The following is a 16,603-nucleotide window of genomic DNA, read 5'->3' on the forward strand; positions in this document are numbered from 1 at the left end:
TGTGTTGTACATCCTCTCTCAGTGGTGTGCATCCTCTCTCTGTGGTGTACATCCTCTCTCTGTGGTGTGCATCCTCTCTCTGTGGTGTACATCCTCTCTCTGTGGTGTGCATCCTCTCTCTGTGGTGTACATCCTCTCTCTGTGATGTACATCCTCTCTCTCTGGTGTACATCCTCTCTCTGTGATGTACATCCTCTCTCTGTGATCTACATCCTCTCTCTGTGATGTACATCCTCTCTCTGTGATGTACATCCTCTCTCTGTGATCTACATCCTCTCTCTGTGGTGTACATCCTCTCTCTGTGGTGTACATCCTCTCTCTGTGATGTACATCCTCTCTCTGTGGTGTACATCCTCTCTCTGTGATCTACATCCTCTCTCTGTGATCTACATCCTCTCTCTGTGGTGTACATCCTCTCTCTGTGATGTACATCCTCTCTCTGTGGTGTACATCCCCTCTCTGTGTTGTACATCCTCTCTCAGTGGTGTGCATCCTCTCTCTGTGGTGTACATCCTCTCTCTGTGGTGTGCATCCTCTCTCTGTGGTGTACATCCTCTCTCTGTGGTGTGCATCCTCTCTCTGTGGTGTACATCCTCTCTCTGTGATGTACATCCTCGCTCTGTGATCTACATCCTCTCTCTGTGGTGTACATCCTCTCTCTGTGGTGTACATCCTCTCTCTGTGATGTACATCCTCTCTCTGTGATGTACATCCTCTCTCAGTGCTGGAAAAACAGATAAACTACTGGTCCTGTAATCAACGGAGAGAGAGAAATCCCCAAATAGTCAGGTCCCTAAACACAGCTATCGGCACTGGCCCTCTGGCCTACCCCTTCCCACTGTAGCAGCCAGCCAGGCAAAGCCAGGGGCAGGGGCAGAGGAGGTAGGTGTTTGTTCATCGCATCCGTTCCAGCATTCCCACATCCCCTCCCACTCAGTGAGCACAAACAACCCCTCAGATCTCCTAAAGAGAGGCGCACACACACACACACAGAACACGGGGGATACGAGGCGAGGAGGTGGGTGTGAGGGTGGGCAGTGCAGTCAGAGCCCTGGATTGGAGGGCTGGAGATGCTTTTTGCATTCCAATGAGACTCCGAAAACTCAGCACCAAGGTTAATCTAGATGTCAAAGTCTGCTGACAGCGCAGGAGATTGCTCCTGGGTGACATCCCATCTGAAGTCTTAACGCTGCAGTCAATTTCATCCCTCCCTCCAGGAAATGGAGTCAGGTTTGCCGTTTTTGTGAGAGTATGCAAGACTGTACATGGCAGGATTTTCTCATTTTCTCTTCATTTTACACTCCTCTTTTATGTTTCTGAGAGGATATATTCTGTTTTCTCATGTTTTGTCATGATATAATGCATGTGGTATTAGTGCTGTGTCTGCATGCATCTGGGACAACAGTCTGATCAACTGTGGCTCGTTCTTTCAATCAGTCTAGGCCAACAAAACCATGCGACACTAAGTCAAGACAAAAATGTGTGAAACTGCTTTTGAAACAACTGTCATAGTTATCTGTCATAGGAATAACATCTGGCGGAAGATGGCATCACAAAATCTACTTTTGACTGTTCTTCAAAACCCCTCTTCTGAACCTGTATGGTTGTACTCGTCTCCAAGATAAGAGGGATAACTGCCGGTTTATAGTCTCATAACTAAAGGAGCGTTTCTAAAATCAGATAAGGACATTTTAATTAAATGCTTTGAAGGTAGGTCAAAAATAATTTATCATGCAGGGAAGGAGAGAGGGGATAACTACCTGTTGTTGCTAGGATGGCTGTTCTGCAACGCCAGCGCTGATGCAAACGGACTCCATCAAGTACATTAGATATTCCTCCTATCCATAATTCAGTAACATTACCCTCCCAAACATGACGAAAGTAACACAAAAATTTGGTAAGCTGGAAACAAAAAAGGATCTTAGACTATGTTTTTGGTGTAAACTTGACGTTCCTGCTGTGTGTGTGGGGACAGGCGGAGATAGCAGAGGAGTGCTGCTGTAGCAGGCTAGCTCCACGGAGCCCTGGGTTATGAAGTGCTCAAAGAGAGCTCATTTCAACTGCAATGTTCCGCTTTCCTGCCTCCCTCCTCACTCCTCCCCATCATGATTAAGGTCTTAAACCCCTCATCAATCGTCGGCCTCTTCACTGCAGCAGCCATAACACGACACCGGCAGCCAGCTCTGTTCTCCTCTCTGGCCAATAGACAGCGCTATATTACTGGGCTGAAACATGCTAAGCATACGACCTTCACTGCATTATCCCAGCTCTGCTCTGCCTCCTCAACTGACCTCAAGCGATTACCCCCCAGCCAGGCCATCGTATTTAAAGGATATCTAAAAGCTGGAGCCAAAACCTCCTTTCATTGGTAATTTTCCCCCATTTCTGCAAGGTCAACTCATTAGAGTCGCAACCTTAGGCGCTTGTCCACTGTCACCCCTTACCGGTCACAGTTACTTTACTTAGTTACCTCTCTGCTTAGTCATACGCTGAGGTCATCTCCGGTATTCTTAGAATCAACTAATTCATCTATTTTCTCTCTGATGGATAAATAAGACATTGACTTCACATAAAGACATGTCGCCCTCCACTTCTCTCTCCCCTCAGTCGTCCACCCAAAGTCTCCTGCCCCGCCCCGTCCACAGTCTATCCCCCTCCCGTTGCTACCATCAGCACTAAAGCGTACTCTGTCCATGGGTCATTGAGCATTGATCAGCTTCAAGGTAAATGGAGTGTAAAATGCTTGGCTCTGGCCTTTCAGTCAAGTCACACACCTAATGATGAGAATCATCCTGAGGATACAGTGGCAAGAGCCATGATGTCTTGACACATTCTGAAACACAACGTCCCCTACACTGGGATTTATACAGCACATTCCAAGGGGGCTATAAAGGAGGGTAATGTAAACACATTTTATTTCAGGAACTCATTATGCAATACTGTTTATCAAACTATTTTATAGTTAATTTGAATATGATAGTATAGACTATCAATGTGCACTGTCCTTTACATTGTGGTTGCCTTGCGGTACCTATAAGCTCCTCCCGTCAAGGTTTACTCTGGTACGTTTACATTTTAGTCATTAGTACACAGGCTTATCCAGAACCACTGTGTACATTTTCATACTGGTCCCCTGTAGGAATCAAACCCACAACCCTAGCATTGCAAGAGCCATGCTCTACCAACTGAGCTACATTCTCAATCCAGTGTGGAAATGGTTAATACATGAGGCTCTGAGTCTGTTGTTTCCTATAGGAGCTTAGCTTGGGTAACAACCTCAGAAGTGACATGTCTGTTTCCTTCCAATTAGGACCTAATCTGGCACTAATAGTCTCTGTGCACTGCATATGATGTGTAAAATCTCCTAAGTCGCCCTAATGGCTTTTTTTTTTTCAATTATAACCAGTCCGTAATTTGTGCACTCATCCATGGAGGAGGTGTTAGGAGAGGAAGAGGGCAGAATTGTTTACCAGTGGAGCCACAATCACAGGCTGGAGGAGAGGAGTGTACTGTGGTGCTCTACCAGGGGAAATCTCCATGACTTCGTGTGGGAGCTCAGGACTCATACAGCCAGCCGGGTGAATTGTAAAGTCATTGAATGCAGACAGCAGGAAGCAGCAGGCCTCAAAACACGACAGGAATATTAAAGGAAGAGGCATCTTATCATACATAACTACAGTATGTCAGAGTCACACACCGGTCTTTGAAAGCTTCTGAAATCCTCCCCATCCCTGCTCGTTCATACAGAGAGAATGACTGGATCTCTCAAGGAATAAAATAGGAAACCAGACCAACAAATGTTCCTGTCACTTTCCCTTCCAAGCCAGATGCACCTAGGAAACTTTGTCGATGTGAATTCAGAGATTAAGGTGAAGAGTATTTTTTTGATGTTGTGATTAGGTAGAAGATGGGAAAACTACTTTTCAACTTCTTGCTAAAAAAGATGAGAAAACTTTGAGTATCTCGCCATTCTAACGTGAAGGAACTTTTAATTTGAAAGAAAAGTACAGTATTTGTAAGTTTGACCAGATAATTCATATTGAAGCTTTTAAAATACATTTTTGTTGAAGTAGGCAAATGATTCTGTACATAAACGTTAATATGAAATTGATCACATAATAATATATCACCTTGTTAAAAAAATGCAGATAGGCAAAACATGGTGCCAGTTTGGCTCAGCATTGAATAATTATGGATTTATCATTGGGGTGTTATTGAGACTAAACACAACCTTGAATGATTACATTACTCAGCGTAAGCAAGAGGAGAGAGAGCGAAGGAGAGCGAGAGAAGGAGAGAGCGAAGGAGAGCGAGAGCGAGAGAGAGAGCGGTAGAGAGAGTGAGCGTGAGAGAGGAGCACTTTCTCCCAAAGCCCCAGTGTTTGTCATCACAGCGTAATGTTCCAAACAGCCCCCATAGCTACAGAGTGCTCCATCACTAATACGTAATGAATAATTCACGTCACTGTGGTCTGCCATGTTTGCTATTGTTTAACATTGGGAGAGCTGAGAAAGATAAAGGATCGTTTGCAGAAATCTTGCGCACATTGAGAGAAGAAAACATTCTCAAGCCTGCATTACAGTAATGCTTTAACTTGAATGTACGTGTACAGAGAATGGAAAATGAGAGGCAGTTACTACTATTATATGAATGTATAGTGTCTAGTAGCGCATTTCCTGTATAAACTGCAGAAATTGAAACATCAGGGTCATGACTATCTGAAGGCAGTAGAATAACATTATCCACAACCTGGAAAACAAGATGAAGTATAATACAATGCCATATAAATGTAATTTTCAGAACACAGCCGGTGACAGCTTATAATGCTATATCATAGCTATAGCTCTTTGCTCTGGCTAGATGTACATGAGATACATGGTGATACAGAATGTGGGGCTGAGAGCAAATCTAAGCCTAGATTACACTGAAAGAACAACAGTGAGCTGGAATGAGGGGAAGTGGGGCGCTATGTAAGATCATCATAAATTCATACTGTAACTGTATGCATCCTGCTCAGTCTGTCTAAGCTCACATCATGATTACGCTACTGACAGTCTACTTCCTGTTCATGTCTCAACCTAACATCCTGACTCGTAAGGTCACATTGTAATCAAATATCCAAATCAAATAATAAGACTCTAAATAAAGTCGATTAAATTCATTAAAAGCAACAGAAACAACACACTGACCAGGTGAAGAAAATAGTAACACAAATGAAAGATTATCAAAATATCTATAGGATTCACTCACCATTACAACACACCAAGAAACTAAAATAATCTAAATAGGAAATGAAATAAGTTAACATATTTTTGTGACATAGAAATTTACAGTATATACATTCAATTTTAAATTAAGATGACTGTGTTGATTGTTGGCTCTGTCTTTCCTATGAGTTCCACATCTCAATGAAAAGCTGTTTCCTCTCAGTAGCCAATCGCCTTGTCGGATCCAGAGTCAGAGAATAGATCCAGCCAATCGGAGTGCAGTAAGGCTTTCTTCAAAAAGTCCCAGCCAATTGTCTGACTTGCCAATAACAAGAGGTCATCTCCAACAGGTGACATACAGTACCCTTAGCAAGAAACATGGCAGATATCCACACTTTGAAAATAAAAATAAATAAAAAATATATATAATATATATTTATAAAATGAAAAAGAAAATCACCTGGGAGTTTGATCTTCTGTCAAGCTGTCAGGATACCAAAAGCAAACCATTTTTCCAGGGTTTTCAGCTTTTTTTTGTGTACTTTTTGTAATTGAGTCATTTTCTAGCATTTTTTTTTTTTGTGATACTTTAAGTAGGCTGTTTTTACCAAAAAAAGAAATAATGTCCTCTTCATACAGTATTCAGTAACTGTACAATTTTAAATGCAGGTAAACAAAATGTAAAAGTGCTTTTTTAAATACTGTTATCCAGTGTATCGAAAGGAGTAGCAGGCACTTAAGTCCATCCCCATTTTGTAGGTGTTTGACAGTGGAGCAATAAGGTGCTCGTTGTTTGGGTTATTCCTGGGGTTTTGTTCATCTGTTGGGTAGAGACAGACAGAAAAACAGACAGATAGACAAACCCCAACGTACACTAGCCCAGGATGTCCAGGTAGACAGGCGTGGCTTTGCCCAAGGCATAGAGGATTTTCTGGATATCCTTGATGATCAGCCTCTGCTGGGGCTCCCTCTGCCAGCAACCCAACATGATGTCATACACCTCCTTGGGACAAACTCGTGGCCTCTCCAAAACCCGTCCTTGCGTAATACACTCGATGACCTGGGGCGAGAGAGAGAGAAAGAGGTCACAACCCAATTTAGAGTATTATACTGTTTACCAAGAGCACCACGAGACATTTACAGGCAGAATTATGTTTTGCTTAATCACCTTTATTAGCATCCCCCAGGCTATAACACCACAATATGTGTACTGTTGTAATTACATGGGCACAATGACCAGGTCATAAGGAATATTTAAAAGTGAAAGGTTATGCAGTGCGCATAAACAAACACACCGATGCAGTGTTGTCAGACTTGCCTGCTGATGTAAATCGGGACATGTATCATTTTACATGTGATCCCTCTGGGGTATGGTGGGAATTAGGAGTGTATGAGCTGTATAGGTTGTTATCAATACATGTCACAATAAGGTTGCAGAACATTCGATTGGCCTCCTGGGGGGGCAGGTAAAGCCTAAAGCTGCACTGTTAGCCAAATTGGAAATGGAATTACAATGGAGCAGGGTGGAAACACAATTGAAATGTATTTACAGAAGGGCTGTGGTCACCATTTAAGTAATACATTAAATATATACACCACATCGTGGGTCCATTATTTTCCAATTTCCATCTTATAGCAACCTAGCACAAGAATGTACTGTTTAGTCAAACATTCTAGGGTTGCTATTAGATAGAGCTCTTGTGTGAAGGAGAACAATGGCAGAGCAGACAGCCATTTTCCTCCTAATATTCATTTTTTTTTGGCCAGCTGGAATAAAAATGTAAGAGGACCAGTGCTTCTATAGCACAAAACAATATCACATCTCTGCTGTTTCCGTGTGATGTTGTTAGGCTACATCGTATCATTGTTCACTGTTCAGAGTGCACTGTTGAATAAGTGATTATATCAAGTTCTTTGTGGATGGATTTAACTAGCTTGCTAGAAGGTACGCTACACATTAGGAGATTAGTAGACCATCAGTTGGATATGGACTGAAAGACAGACGAGGACCACTAATGCCCCATTCACATTACATCTGAGGAGTCCGTTGCGTCATTCATTTCAATGGGGGACGTTCACAACGAAGAGGTATCGCAGTGCCCCCTTGTGGTTGAAGGCTCTGCTGCGAAACGTTACCAAACCACAGAACAAGATGAAAATGTGGTTTTCGGCGATGGCTTTATGGGATTGCTAGCAATTTGTAAACAATTATCCATTCCTATAAGTGATGTTTTATTATCAACTGAAACACTATGTTTCTCCTGTCTTGAATAAATAGATAACAATTATTTTTAATATGACCTCTGATGAGACTAGTCTCTCCTTCATCTTGTCTTGTGTTGAAACCCTTTGCTCTTCGTTCAGTAGCGGAACGAAATTGCATGAAGATGAAGTACGGCTTAATAAAGAGGACCTCTAAGCAAGGTGAATGGAGTGAAACGGGGCGGGATCATCAATTTCACAAATCGGGTTGCTGTAGGTGTCCTGGAGAGCAGGTAGTTTGCCTCCGGTGATGCGTTGGGCAGAGAGCACCACCCTCTGGAGAGCACTGCAGTTGCCGTACCAGGCGGTGACACAGCCCAACAGGATGCTCTCAATTGTGCATCTGTAAAAGTTTGTGAGGGTTTTAGGGGCCAAGCCAAATAAATTTTTCTGAAGTCTACGATCAGCTCCTTTGTTTTGTTGACGTTGAGTGAGAGGTTATTTTCCTGCCACCACTCTCCCAGGGCCCTCACCTCCTCCCTGTAGACTGTCTTGTCATTGTTCGTAATCAGGCCTAGTTTTAATTACGTAGTGCTTATGGTTGTCCATCGTATTTGATGATGACTTCCACTTTGAGTTAACGGTGAATTCTTTGGTGACTGTAGAGTCCAATCTGAGATCCACAAACTTTATTGGAGGTGGGGCATATGCAGTCTGTGTTGGCAGGGGCAGGCATGGTTGTATGTCTCCTGAGCTGTTTTTTCCGTCTCTTTGTGCTCCTCTCCTCCTCCCACCTCTGTACACCGCAGGTGGAACGGTTGGCACTAGCATCCTCTAGGGCCCCAGTGTTGAGGATCAGCGAAGTGGAGTTGCTGTTTCCTACATTCACCACCTGGGGGCGGCCCGTCGGGAAGTCCAGGACCCAGTTGCACAGGGCCGGGTGTATACCCAGGGCCCCAAGCTTAATGATGAGCTTGGAGGGTACTATGGTGTTGAAGGCTGAACTATAGTCAATGAACAGCATTCTTACATAGGTATTCCTCTTGTCCAGATGGGATAGGGCAGTGTGCAGTGCAATGGCGATTGCATCGTCTGTGGATCTATTAGGGCGGTAAGCAAATTGAAGTGAGTCTAGGGTGTCAGGTAAGGTAAGGTAGAGGGGATATGATCCTTAACTAGCTTCTCAAAGCACTTCATGATTACAGAATTGATTTCTATGGGGATCGTCATTTAGTTCAGTTACCTTTGCTTTCTTGGGTACAGGAACAATGGTGGACATCATGATGCATGTGGGGACAGCAGACTAGGATAGGGAGAGATTGAACGTGTCCGTAAATACTCCAGCCAGCTGGTCTGCACATGCTCTGAGGACGTGGCTAGGGATGCCGTCTGAGGCGGCAGCCTTGCGAGGGTTTACACGCTTAAATGTGTTACTCATGTCGGCCACGGAGAAGGAGAGCCCATAGTCCTGATAGCGGGCCGCATCGGTGGCACTGTGTTATCCTCAAAGCGGGTGAAGGTGTTTAGCTTGTTCGGAAGCAAGACGTCGGTGTCCACAATGTGGCTGGTTTTCCCTTTGTAGTCCGTGATTGTCTGTGGACCCTGCCACATACGTCTCGTGTCTGAGCCGTTGAATTGCGCCTCCACTTTGTCTCTGTACTGATTTTTTGCCTGTTTGATTGCCTTATGGAGGGAATAACTACACTGTTTGTATTCTGCCATATTCCCAGTCACCTTGCCATGGTTAAATGCGGTGGTTCGCGCCTTCAGTTTTGCATGAATGCTGCCATCTATCCACGTTTTCTGATTTGGGTAGGTTTTAATAGTCACAGTGGGTATAACTTCTCCGATACACTTCCTGATGAACTCAGTCACCATATCCATGTATTCGTCAATGTTATTCTAAGAGGCTTCCAGGATGATCATAACAATCTTGAAGCATGGATTCCTATTGGTCATACCAGTGTTGAATAAACCTTAGCACGGGTACTTCCTGTTTGAGTTTCTGCCTCTAGGAAGGGAGGAGCAAAATGGAGTTGTCATCAGATATGCCGAAGGGAGGGCGGGGGAGGGCCTTGTAGGCATTTCAAAAAGTTGAGTAGCAATGGTCCAATGTTTTTCCAGAGCGAGTACTACAGTCAATGTGTTGGTAGAACTTCGGTAGCGTTTTCCTCAAATTTGCTTTGTTAAAATCCCCAGCTACAATAAATGCGGCCTCAGGATTTGTGGTTTCCAGTTTGCATAAAGTCCAGGTAAGTTCTTTAAAGGGCTGTCGTGGTATCGGCTTGAGGGGGAATATACACAGCTGTGACTGTAACCGAAGAGAATTCTCTTAGTAGGTAATACAGTCAGCATTTGATTGTGAGGTGTTCTAAGTCGGGGGAACAAAAGGACTTGAGTTTCTGTATGTTATCACAATCACACCATGAGTAGTTAATCATGAAACATACACCACCGCCTTTCTTCTTCCCAGAGAGTTCTTTATTCCTGTCTGCGCTATGTACTGAGAACCCAGCTGGCTGTATGGACGGGGACCCTATATCCCAAGAGAGCTATGTTTCCATGAAACAGAGTATGTTACAATCCCTGATGTCTCTCTGGAAGGAGATCCTCGTCCTGAGCTCATCTTTATTATCCAGAGACTGAACATTAGCGAGTAATATACTCGGAAGCAGTGGATGGTGTGCACGCCAGCTTTATCACAGCTTTAATAAAGTGAATGGTGGGGTGGCTAGTATATCTGTTACATCTGCTATCCAACACAACAGATTACCCATCATGTTTAAGCTAAAACATTGCATATTAATTATACTACAATGTCATAGCCGAAACAAAAAACTCTGACAATACTTTTATTTTACCCACATTTTAATCGCATAGACAATCAGGGGAAAAGCAGAATATCAAAAGTGTCGCACAAGCATGAAGATGGGATGCTCGAGGGGGGGGGTGGGGTCGTTCCTGCAGCTGTGCCCACATGCAGGAAACCAATGGGATAGTCAATGGTGGGTACAATCACATTTTACATTTTAGTCATTTAGCAGACGCTCTTATCCAGAGCGACTTACAGTAGTGAATGCATACATTTCATTTCATGCATTTTTTTTTTTTTTTTGTATTGGCCCCCCATGGGAATCAAACCCACAACCCTGGCATTGCAAACACCATGCTCTACCAACTGAGCCACAGGGAAGACAATGGATGGAAAATGTACCTAAACCACACATACTGTACTTGTCAGGTATAGTATGGTTTTATTTTACATCAATGAAATATCCAATTAATGGTGGCCAATACTGAGAGATATAGGAATAGTTTTTGTGCTCTAATGCACTGAAGTGGGCTGCTCCTGCCCCCAGCTGAGAATGGAATGTTCAAAATGAAATGAAAATCGGACATTATTGATAACCTATTGATCTGGTGTTTTCTGTTGAATGGGTATGAGAACAGCTTCAGGTTCACATCCACAGTCAAAGACAAAGTAACCTGTCATGAGCAATAATTACCAATGAATCCACTCTGCGCTGTGACAAACAGGTCAGGGATGATAACGGGATTGCAATGCTAGTTAGGCACACCTTTGAGTTTTATGTTATGTTGTTTATGTTTTCATGTTATTTTACTCTGCTGCTCATTGTGATTAGATAGCAGGTGTGTTTATTCCTACATATTATACAGAAACATGTTTAGCAAAAAATAAGACTACTTAAATCTAGGGTTAAACAATTACAATTGAGTTGGATAGCTTTGTTGTGCGGTCTGTGTCTATTTTAGGAACAGTGAGAGGCTGTGTTGTCATCAGCGTGATACGCTGTCTGCACAACTGTAGCCCGAAGGCGAAGAGCTCTTTCCACAGGCGTTCAGTCAGTGAGTCACCACAGCCCCCCAGACTGCAGCCCAACCTTGTTACATTTACATTCACAGCACCTCCACATAATTCATATTTATAAAAGACTTCTGGCGTGGGAGACCTTGTTGTTTCTCTACCTATGGCTGGCCTCAGCATTGATTTATAATGCTGTTTTTCAGGTCTCAACGTAATAAGACAAGTTAGAAAAGCTGAAAGCTGCCGTAAATATATTAATTTGCTAAACAATGTCCCTGTCAAACTGTACATGCTGATGTTTGGCTGGAACCCCAAGCAGTGTTGTTCTGACATTTTAATTATCATGCCTTTTTAGGTTTGGTGGTCTACATTGTGCATTGCAACCCACTATTTCACCAAAGTTGCTGCAGAACAGTATATTAGTATAGTGCTTCTGTCAATGTCTACAGTGTGATGTCTTTATGCTTGAGAGGAAGATCAGTGGCACATGTCTGCACATTATTATTACTGCCATGTACTGTATATAGAGGACCTGCAACAAAATGGCTGCTCACCTCTTATTACCCCTTATTCTTTGAGTGTGATTTATGGTGTCTGAAAGGCATGTGTGTGTTTGTGTGTAAGTGGGAGTTGAGACTGGGAATTATTTGATTTCAATACGCTCAGCTCACACTAGTATAATGTAGGTGCTGCTCTCTTGTCATCTTTGCTTAAGTCAGGGATAGGCAACTTTAATCTGAACTCATCACGAGGGGCCACAGTTGCTTACCCACATCCATAACCACATTTTAAAGGCCTCACTCTTGACAGTAGAGAGACATTCAGTTCATTTCGCCATGGGGCATAGAGAAAGCGTTGCAGTTTTAAAGCAAGTTTGCAGCAATACTACATATGTTGCCATGGGGCGGAGAGACGATTTTGCAATTTTGTAACAAATTTCATGCAATTCTACTCATTTTGCCATGGAGTGGAAAGAAATGTTTGCAGTTTTTAATATGATGTCTGAGTGAGACTGACTAACAAAATCAATGGCGGCCTAATTCGACCATGATTACTAAATTCAGATAGCTGGCCGCTAGACTAATTTACTAATCTAAAAATGTTTTGCTGACATGGGCTAATGGAGTAGTTATGTTTCCATTAACTTGTCTAGTGTTTTTTTGTTGACATGTAGAAAGTTTGCATAGAAAATAGATGTGGCAATTGCCTGCAAGGGTGTTTCCATTTAACCATCTTGTGTCGATAAAAACCTGCTGGATATAATAACATCACATCTAAAAATTTTGTAAAATCACATCTAAAAATTTTGTAAAATCCTAGTGTCAAATAAAAATCTTGTTTGAAGTGTTTTCATTAACCATTTAGGCAAATTGCGCATTAATAAATTGTTGACAGCCTGTATCCCTCCCACCGATCCATTTTATGTTTCAGAGACCCCACGAAAGCCAGCGTGAATAAAATGCAATAATTGACTAATATATTCCGTATTCTCATAATTCTCATGTGCCGATCAACGTATCGCCACGGTCCGTGGTCGCCATGGTGAAAATTACACTCCTGTCGATCTGAAATAATTGGATGATGAAACTTGTTAGCCAACCAGAAAAAAAAATGTGACGCAATTCAGGCATTCTTGAAAGTCAGCACAATCGTTGTCCTGCAAAGAAACATTATTAAAACATGTTTCAATAAATTGCAAGCCGAAGGCATTTAGAATAAAATGTGGAGTGGAGCTTATGATAACATCACGTGTCCCTTGTATCTTCAAAAGTATTCGGCAATCATCATTTATTTGAAAAACAGTTTCCATCCTCATTTGTCGCAATAAAGAAAGTTAAAAATAAAACTCCACCCATGTCGAACAGATAAAAATGTTGTCCATCTTCATAGAATGTCTCCTATTGCTGCCGTTTCCATTTCACGTCGCAATTTCTTTTTTCTTTATCACATTGTTTTTGTCGAATAAACCTGGGTCAATGGAATCCTGCCTAGTGACTGACAAAACAAGAGAAGAACTGCTAATACACAACCACATTTGGAAATTGCACCATGTGTATTCTACTATTCTAACTCGCAACAGTAAGCTGAGGGGGGGATTGATCCGAGGGCCTTCAAAAGGGGAGCCGTGGGACGCCAGTTGCCCATCCCTGATTTCCGTCTTAATTGATTTCTCTTCTGGTCCAATATTGAGCCCAAAGGCCACTCTAAGAATAGGCCAATTAACCTATCTCACACTGCACCATTCTAGGGATTAGTAAGAGACTGTACTGGATGGTAGTCTTGGCCAAGGCAACAACTGCTGAATGCACGTTACTGCATTGTGTGGTTATGTTGCTTATTATCATCACTGTATTGCAGAAAAAATGGCAGAATACGAAGATGGGTGTGCTTGGCCAACGGAACAGGAAATATCTCTACATTTGGCCCATGAGGTCTGACAACAGCCTTCATATTGGATTACATTCCTAAACCCAAAATACAGGCATACTGCATACCGGTACCCCCTGTATATAGCCTCGTTATTGTTATTTGATTGTGTTACTTTTCATCATTTTTTACTTTAGTTTAATTGGTAAATATTTTCTTAACTCATTCTTGAACTGCACTGTTGGTTAAGAGCTTGTAAGTAAGCATTTAACGGTAAGGTCTACACATGTATTCGGCGCATGTGACAAATAAAGTTTCATTTGATTACGATATAAACCACTGAAATGTGAGTTGAACCCCTCTGTCCATGCAGTTACAGTACCTCATTGTTGGCCAGTTGAAACCATGGCTGCTTCCCGTAGGTGAAGATCTCCCAGAGGATCACACCAAAGCTCCACACGTCGCTCTCTGTAGTGAACTTCCTGTACATGATGCTCTCAGGGGGCATCCAACGGATGGGCAGCATGGTGTGGCCCCCCACCTGGAAGCGAGAGAGAGAGAGCGAGAGAGAAGGAGAACAACAGATGTCAGCACACAACGTTATAGACCTGGACTAACGGCTCAAAGGGATTTGAAGGTTAAATCACAACTGAAAAAGAAAAAAAAGAAAACTATTGTACATGTGAAAGAAACTGTAAAGAATACTTTTTTAATGACATATTCACCGAAAGGCATGCAGCAGACACACTTCGAATACTTCTAGATGGTCTTTTCTAGTTTTTTTTTTTAAACTTGTATTTTTCTTATAAAATATTTGAGAAGAAGGGAAACCTACACAGCCCTGTAACACAGAAGATGAAGAAGAGTCAATGAGGCTCAGCTGGGAGGAGGAAGAGAAGATGGAGCCAAGAGAGGGAAGGAAAAAGGATCCATTAAAGAGGTTTGACAGCTTCAAGCCATGCAGCAACATAAATGAAGTCTTCCCCTCAGCATTCCCTTCCCACTGTCTGTCTGACTGCCAGATATTATAAGAGTAAAACAATGAGGTACTAATCATCTGCACCCTCCTCTTTAACTCAACAGGATCGCTTCAAAATCGGTTTCCTATTCATGTAAATTGCACTGTGTTAATCCTATCTGTGGAAGAGTTGAACAAGAGTGACGTTTCAATAGCGGATGTCTGATTATTGTTACTTTCAACTCTTAAGTGGTAGCTGCATATTAATTACAGAGCTCATTAGCACTGAGCTCACTATGGGTCAAGGTATTGACGGAGCATGTGAATACAAAAGAAGTTAACATTACATTACATTCCCACATGAATTATACTGTAGCTACAAAGGATCGGTTTGCCATCGATAATAACAGTATATTATAGCATCAGTTTCCTTCAGGTAATTATGTATTGTTGGTTTTCTTTGTTAAATTTGGCCCGCTGAACATTATAATAAGTTGTTCCGTTTTACAACATCTTCAACATACTCACCCCTTCCTTCTCCCCCTCCTCCTTCTCCTCCTCCTCGTCCGCCTGCTCTCCTTTTTTAAGATTTATGACGGTTTATTAATGAGATTATGGTAAAAAGTCTGCCGGACCAGGTCCCATAAAGCCTGTGTGAATATGTAACCCTAACGACTACCACACTCTAGTGATCTTCTTCCAAGCTGAAAAGAGAAAAAAAGTGCAGGATGTTTGAAAAATCAAATGTTTTCATGTTCATTCATATAAATAACCCATAGCTTATTGTAAATAAGGCGGATGCAGATTTCAAATGTGTGTGTACTGTGCAGAGAAGGGTATAACAGTTTTAATGCATTTCTGGCCCATTAGGGAAAGGGCTATTTGTCTATCATGCAATCCACACGACAACCCTAATATTCACTGTAAAATCAACTTAAATGTTCTTACCTCGAATCCTCACCTTTGTCATAGCTCTACCCTACTATCCCATCTCCTGATTCAATCCCAGCCCTACCTCATAATCAATACTTGACAGGGAACAGGTCAGAATGTCATGGGAAGTCCCTATGACTTCTCCTAGTACAGTACATTTGCAAGGGACTCAGAAGTGAATTGGTATCCCTGCTGCAATGACCTGACACCCTTTCCATTCTGCTGGACCCCTGACTATTGACTTCATGTGGACAGATTGTTCTCTACCAGACCAATGTTGTTGGCACTACATGGTACACCACCCTAGAATGCAGGCTGGTGTCCAAAACAGTAGAACAGGAGGATGATACAAATTCACATACCGTTTTGAAGACTTACCACAGTTCTATGATATTTGCAAGATTCATAGGTTGTACAGGTAACTGCCAAAATAATGGAAACACTTGAGTAAATGAGGGATACAAAGTATATTGAAGCAGGTGCTTCTACACAGGTGTGGTTCCTGAGTTAATTAGGCAATTAACATCCCATCATGGATAGGGTCTGGGCAGGCCATTATTTTGGCTACAATGGCTATGCCCTCATAGGATGCCAACGCCCCCGTCCACAGGGCACGAGTGGTCACTGAATGGTTTGATGAGCATGAAAAGAAAAACGATGTAAACCATATGCCATGGTCGTCTCAGTCACCAGATCTCAACCAAATTGAACACTTATGGGAGATTCTGGAGCGGCGCTTGAGACAGCGTTTTCCACCACCATTTAAAAAACAAAAAAATTATGGAATTTCACCGTAGAAGAATGGTGCTGCATCCCTCCAATAGAGTTCCAGACACTTGTAGTTTCTATGCCAAGGTGCATTGAAGCTGTTCTGGTTCATGGTGGCCCAACACCCAATTAAGACACTTTATGTTAGTGTTTCCTTTATTTTGGCAGTTACCTGTATCTGCAAGACAGATTTGTGTTCGTTATGGAAGCTCTGTCTGTCTTGGGAGACTAGATCTGGTTTTCGGAGTCATGTATTTGTTAACTTGTTTATGTGTTTGTGTGTCTGTGTGCTGGGAGATTACATTAATTGATTGAATTTCAATCAATCTTAATGGCTTCTCC

At 42.4% G+C, this 16,603-nt stretch overlaps 1 protein-coding gene across 5 annotated transcripts in view; it reads right to left on the reverse strand.

The window, feature by feature from the left end:
• Positions 1-3,953: 3,953 nt before the first annotated feature.
• Positions 3,954-16,603, reverse strand: part of ntrk3a (neurotrophic tyrosine kinase, receptor, type 3a) — a 298,276-nt gene continuing 285,626 nt past the window's right edge. For all 5 annotated transcript variants that reach the window (XM_014124435.3, XM_082957199.1, XM_014124434.3 and 2 more), the window contains 2 exons: positions 13,985-14,143; positions 3,954-6,267 (listed from right to left, as the gene is read on the reverse strand). In XM_014124435.3, the coding sequence (XP_013979910.2) occupies positions 6,082-6,267; positions 13,985-14,143 (345 nt within the window). In that variant the 3' untranslated portion in view covers positions 3,954-6,081. The remainder of the gene's footprint in view (positions 6,268-13,984; positions 14,144-16,603) is intronic.

Source organism: Salmo salar, chromosome 10 (genome assembly GCF_965601325.2).
Source record: "Salmo salar chromosome 10, fSalSal1, whole genome shotgun sequence".
In the NCBI taxonomy this organism is placed as follows: Eukaryota; Metazoa; Chordata; class Actinopteri; order Salmoniformes; family Salmonidae; genus Salmo; species Salmo salar.